This window comes from Myotis lucifugus, unplaced genomic scaffold (assembly GCF_000147115.1).
Source record: "Myotis lucifugus unplaced genomic scaffold, Myoluc2.0 scaffold_15, whole genome shotgun sequence".
NCBI classification, from domain to species: domain Eukaryota; kingdom Metazoa; phylum Chordata; class Mammalia; order Chiroptera; family Vespertilionidae; genus Myotis; species Myotis lucifugus.
The window spans coordinates 14,404,738-14,411,159 of record NW_005871063.1 but is presented as its reverse complement, the minus strand read 5'-3'; the positions used below and the strand labels follow the sequence as shown (position 1 = coordinate 14,411,159).

The 6,422-nt window shown below is 39.6% G+C and overlaps 1 protein-coding gene across 1 annotated transcript in view; it reads left to right on the top strand.

Annotated features, from left to right (window-relative positions):
• Positions 1-255: 255 nt before the first annotated feature.
• Positions 256-6,422, top strand: part of SP8 (Sp8 transcription factor) — a 21,387-nt gene continuing 15,220 nt past the window's right edge. The window contains 2 exon segments of the mRNA XM_006109675.3: positions 256-375; positions 422-515. Of these exon segments, the coding sequence (XP_006109737.1) occupies positions 256-375; positions 422-515 (214 nt within the window).

Here is a 6,422-nt window from a genome sequence, read left to right as displayed (position 1 = left end):
AAATCTGAGCACACTCAAAATAGCGCACCCTTGAGTCATGGTTCTTTAACCACAGCTGCAGGTTAGAATCACTTCTCCAAAGTCTTTTGGGGAACTTTCAAAATCCGAATGCCCAGGCCACATCCCAGACCAATGAAATCAATCTCTGACTGTTAGGCCCAGATAACAGGATTTCTGAGACCTTCTCAAGAGAATGTGAAAAGGATAGCCAGGGTTAAAAACGAATGAGACTCAAGGGAGAAGCCAAAGGATGTAATGACCGTGTGTCAAGATGATGCATTTAACTTCATGGCAGCTGAGCAAGGACTACCAGACAGCACCCTTAGAGATGCCTCAGCACAATGCTTCCTGGGTATTTGGGTAGAACATAATGGAGTAAGGCATTTTTCTGATTTTTTTTCTGCTGTTGAACATTTAACAGTTTAAGATGGGAACAAAGTTGAAAGAAAAAGAATGGGCAGACCTAAGAATTATACGAAGCTCAAGTTCTGATGCAGACACAGCCAGATTTAGATGTAATGACTCCCATCTTGCTAAAATCTACAGTACAGCACTCATAGTTGACTAATCATCCAAATGACAAAAGGACTTCTAACACCCCCCCCCAGTAATTAAAAAGAAAAATCTTTAATTTTTTTTCTGATTTAGCTTTAATATCAGCTACTCTGCTCAACTTCTGTATATTAATGTATTAGTATGTGCAGAAACCTTATATTCTTGATTATTTATGCCATTAAGTTTCCGATGGTAAGTTTAGTTGGGCATGGAATTCTTTGGCAAAATACTCTTAGATATAGAAAATAAACTTGAATTTCCAAATGGAAACTATCATCAGAATTAATCTGTCTCTCCCATAATTTGTGTTTGGAGTATCTTCCTTGAAACTTGGTTTGCTGTTTGTTGGCTCTAAAGGTTGTTCCTACAGGACTGCTCAAACCCACCTGTGGAGTGACCTTAGAATTAGCACTTTTCCATCAGGATTATTGGGATGATTAAAGATTAATTCAAACACGCGCACACTCAAAAGCCAGTGAAAAGAAAGCCCAAATGAACTTTAATCTTGTCTCCACCAACTCCATCCAACTGAAAGCTGCAGAGTTTAGCCAGAACCAGCCCAGTCACCAGCCAATAGGTAAACCATTTGATTCTCTACTAGTATATTCTAGTTCCTGGGACAGATCCAAGCCTTTAATACCAAATTAATAGAATATGCTACTTCCAAACACAAAAGACTCTTCGCTACATGTCTTTTTTTGGAAAGTCAAAAGCATAGTCCTTATTTGGAAAGAAACCTAACTAGAACCTTCCAACTGGATCCTCCTTTCCTCTTCCATTCACTCACTACTTCTGTCTGTGCAAATGCTCACATGAGCATGGTAGAACATAAATTATGGCTAACAGTTTGACACCATTGTTTTATTAACAAATGCAATTCATAGCAAAATAATTAAATAGGGACACACAGTAAAATAAACATTCCAATGACCTTTTAAATCGAAAAGTTCTGCTCTACAAATAAAGGGAAGAACAATGCAATTACACGAGAGTGCTCGTACAGACTTGCTGAATATGTGATGAGGCCTTGACCAGCCAGCCGGTTGTCTCATCTCTTCCATCCCAGAAAAGGCTGAAAAGAATAGGACAGCTGTAGTGTCCCGACTTTGAGACTCACTGGTGAATGGAATGACAGATGTAGAGCCAGAGCCCCAAAGTGGGCAGGACCTCATCCCTGACAGACAAAAGAGGATGACAGACTTGGAGCCCCATTGACTTCAATTAAAAAAAAAAATTGAAGCCAGCTGTCTTTATATATAAGATACTGGTACAAGGCAGTATTTACTGATTAGGTCTCAGAACATCATTTTACCTGATAATCCAAGCAAAACACCTACAATTCGTTTTTCCTTAGAAATGTATTGTATGCTACTGCTCCATTTTTAGCCTTATCAAATGTGTCTAATAATAAGGGCCGCTCTGTGTGTGTCGTAGGTTTACCCATCAAAAATCTGAAAAGTAAAAATTGTAATCCTCAAAATGTTCCACCTCTGTTACATGTATCTTCTTATAATCCACCAAAGACCCCTAGTTGTGTGTTCATGCAACTCCCAATGGATCCAAAGTAATGATTTGTACAACTCACTAAACACATATTCAATTCTCAACCACATGTTGTGTTGGTGACACCCTGCACTTTTGCTCTCCTACTCAGGGACTACAAATATCTTGAAATAGGCATCTATTGCTTATGTTTGTCTGGAGTAGGTACTTGACAAATAGGATAATTCGCAAATCTTATCTCACTGGATCCTCAGAGCTATCTTATGGAGTTGACAGGGCAAGTCATATCCCTATTTTATTAATGAACAAACTGAGGCTCAGCAGCTTACGTGATATGTTATCTAACCTCATACAGAGAATCAGTCAAATTGAAAACAGAAATCAGTTTTCCTGATTTGTAGTTCAGCCATTATATTTACAGCTTCTCCAAATGTATGGAAAGGCATATTATTTATAGAAGTATTTTTATTCTCAATTTCTTTCAGAGATCAGTAAAAACTAATGTCCCAGGGACAGAGACAATAACTGTAAGTAGTTGTCAAAAACTTGCTATTATATCTAAGCCATACATTTCTGAAGGTTAAGTTCTGATGACTATTCATATTACAGTTCTTTAATAGAATGAACTCAACCATCAACACATTTGCTTTGCCTTGACAAATAGCTTTAGAAGATGAAGACTATTGAAATATTGTAGAAAAACATGCTTAAAAATGTGAACTACATAAGAGTAAAATAAAACATAAAATTACATTTAAATAGTCAAAGTAACAGTGATTCTGACCCTAGGAGGTAAATGTATGCATAAAATTTAATGTCCCCACTCATTATTACATAAAGCTGTATGAATATCACACCTAAAACCCTACCCACATTTATTTGAAAGATGGCTTTAAGCTCCAGGAATTTCATGCAGTTAGAAGTTGACTTTCTATAGAAGAGAGAATAAGGCTAATGAGTAAATGTTAAGTATAAGGCACTGCTAACACTACAGAGGTAAATATGTAATTATATATATTTCTAAAAGTGGGATAAATCACACATTAAGTTATGTCATAATTCAAGGACTTATAAGAAGCAATAAGATATACTTGACAGTCTTTGGATAATTACTTTTAATTAACATGCCTATATTATTAAAAATATGAGACTATTTTATTCAATACAGGAAAAATACGAATCTTTAAAGCTGGAGGAGGGCAACCACTGGAAAAAGGAGAGGTTTAGTTCTTCTGCCTACCCATAAAAGCTATGTCTAGACATTCATAATGATACCCATTAATTGGCCATTTTAGCTAAATTATGTAAATTGTCTACATACACTTCTCAAAGTACACAACTGCCAATGCTATTTTCACTTTGGTCAAGTCTACACTGGCTACCAAAATGAAGTGGATAATTAAGACCATTATTCTGATAATTTAGATCAAACATTAATTAAGGTAAAAGCAGATTAATGGGGGAGGGGAACTTGAATTGGAATATAAATGTTTCTTTTGTGTTCCATAAGCATGTCAAAAAGATTTTTCGGGTCCTGGCTGGTTTGGCTCACTGGATAGAGCATCGGCCTGGGGACTGAAGGGTCCCAGGTTCGATTCTGGTCAAGGGCATGCACCTTGGTTGCAGGGGCCCATCCCCAGTAGGGGGTGTGCAGGAGGCAGCTGATCAATGCTTCTCTCTCATTGATGTTTCTGACTCTCTATCCCTCTCCCTTCCTCTCTGTAAAAAATCAATAAAATATATTTTTTTAAAAAGATTTTCGGTTTCTTGTATTGTTTTTGAAATCTGATTTCAAAACACTTAATATATGTTATTTCTATAGCAATTCCTTAATCAGAACCTCAGGTTCTTCAAATTCCCAAGTTGCCTAGGTAATAGAATAGCATTTTAGAATTGTTTATACTAGCATTGACTTAGATCTCATTTTCTAAGTTCACAGACAATACTCATAAGATTTATGGACATTCTGAACTAAAAAAAGAGTCACTGAATTTTTTTAAAAACGAACAATGAGAATATATTCTTTTTATTGGCATTATAGTTGGGTAGAAGAATGCCCTTCAACCAGGAGAAGTGAGCTGAAGCAATTTAGAAGTGCAATGATGTTCATAATTTACTAAATGAGTGGGGAGAGAAGTATATGTATGTGCATGACTAAACAAACAAGCAAACAATTATATCCTATATCTACCCATCTATTTAGATATACTATGTCAATATCTATCTATCTATCTATCTATCTATCTATCTAAAGTTAGAGAACCTAAGCACAAAATGGTAACAATGTTAACATAAATGAAAGGAATGTGGGTGTTCACTGAAATTAAATGTTTCATTGTAGTATTATTTCAACTTTTCCACAGGTTGAAAATTTTCAAAATAAATAGTTGGGGGAAATACACATTTTCAGCTTTACATAGAATAACTAATAAATATTCAGTACCCATCAAACACCCATGAATTTGATACCCCTGAGACTGAAAATTCTGTGGTACCTCATTTCTTAAAACCATACTGTGAAATCTATACTAAAGATTCTTTCCAGTAGGCCTTAAGTGAGCACTTTAAAATATTCCCAAGGTTTCCCATGCAGGGTATAGTTAAAGAGCATTCCACTTGAGATCCTTGCCTGAAAGGCCCTATAGAATTGCAAAGTATCATTATTAAGCAAATGTTCCTGGGCCCTTGGGTGGTTCACTTAAAACACATTTCACTGTATTGAATATTCAGTGCCAGAAGCACACTGTTCAGTGTTAAGATTTGCAATTTAAACCCAATTGGGAAAAGTAAAAGGTTCTTGTAATTTGCCTATACAGTATTGCATTGATGCAGTAGCTTTCATTGATAATTAAGTTCCAAAAATATGAGTTAGATTGTGTGAACAATGGAGGAAAGCTAACCTTTCTATTATAGCCTTCGCTCTTGACTTCTTGTATTTAAGATTACAGATGCTCCATTAAATCGATTTTGTGTTTAATCTCCTCTTGAAAAACAGTGAATGCAAGTCCCCAACTTTCTTCCCTTTGAGAGAACCCAAGTATTTGACAATGAAAACTACAAGGTTCAAACCAGATGATTAACACCGCCCACTGGGAATAAGAAAAGTTTAGTAGGTCTCTTTTTGGGTAGTTTTCCTCAACTAACTCTCAACTTTCCTCAACTAACTGGATTGAAATGTGAAAATATATTTCACACTAGATTTTTTTATTTTATTTTATTTTTTTGAGGAACCAGATTTGAGAGGACGGGGGAGATGTTTAAAGTGTTAAAATTAATTAAGTTCCCTTTAATACATAGATATGCTTTTTAAGAGAGAGAGAGAGAGAGAGAGAGAGAGAGAGAGAGAGAGAGAGATTTTTCAACAGTAATGTGACTTTTAAAAATAGTTTCATTCAAATATCTTCCCTGAAACCTAGGTGTTTGTTTGTTTTGCACTGCTTTAAAATGATTTACAACCCTCAGTAAAATATAAAACATGCAAAAATATTCAGAGAATTGAATTGAACAAAAAAGTACCTAAAACCCTATAAGACAGGAAACTATCATTCTATCCTTGATTCCCTTTTGAATTTGGGCGGGAGCAGTGAGACCCACCTGCCCAGGTCGGCTCTGAATGAGAGGCGAGGGCTTTCTCTGGTCCACGTCTATCCAGCCTCGCTTTCTCAAGCGCCACCGGCCCGGGAATTACACTCCAGCCTGGGGTCAGTCTCAGACTGTGGGCTTCCGGCCAGAAAATCCAGTCGGTACTCAATAGAGAGGTGACCTTCCAAAGAGGTAAAACCACCTTGGCAGTGAGTGCGCCTGAGATCCCGGGGCGACCCTCTCCCCACACGGTCAGGGAGCGGAGAGAAGGGCGGGGGAGCCACGACTCCGAAGTGCGGGATCCGCACCGGCAGCCTCGGCCTCGCGTGGGAACGAGTTAGAGACGCAAAGGACCGGCTCCCACCCCGGACCGACTTGAGCAGAAACTCGGGGGCCAGGCCCAGCCACCTGCATGTTAAGGAGCCTTTGGGTGGTTCTGACGGATTATCGCCGACAGAGAAACGAGCGTATACATTTCCTCGGGATGCTTCAGCCGTGCAGGCCGGCAACATCTGGAGGGGAGACCGGCAGGGCGGGAGATTCAACTACGGGCCCGGTGGGGTGGTCCCCGGCCGCCTGACCTGCCCGCGACCCCCTCCGGTCCACACGCCCCGGCGCTCGCGGCCGCCCGACTCCTTCCGCCCCGCGCCGCGCAGGCCGCCCAGTGGGAGTTGGGGTCAGCGGCCCGGGCGCGCGGGCCCCTACGGCGGCCGCAGCCCCTTCCCGCGCGGCCGGGCCCCCGTCCGCCCCGAGGCCGCACCTTTCCCGCCCCGCCGGCTTGT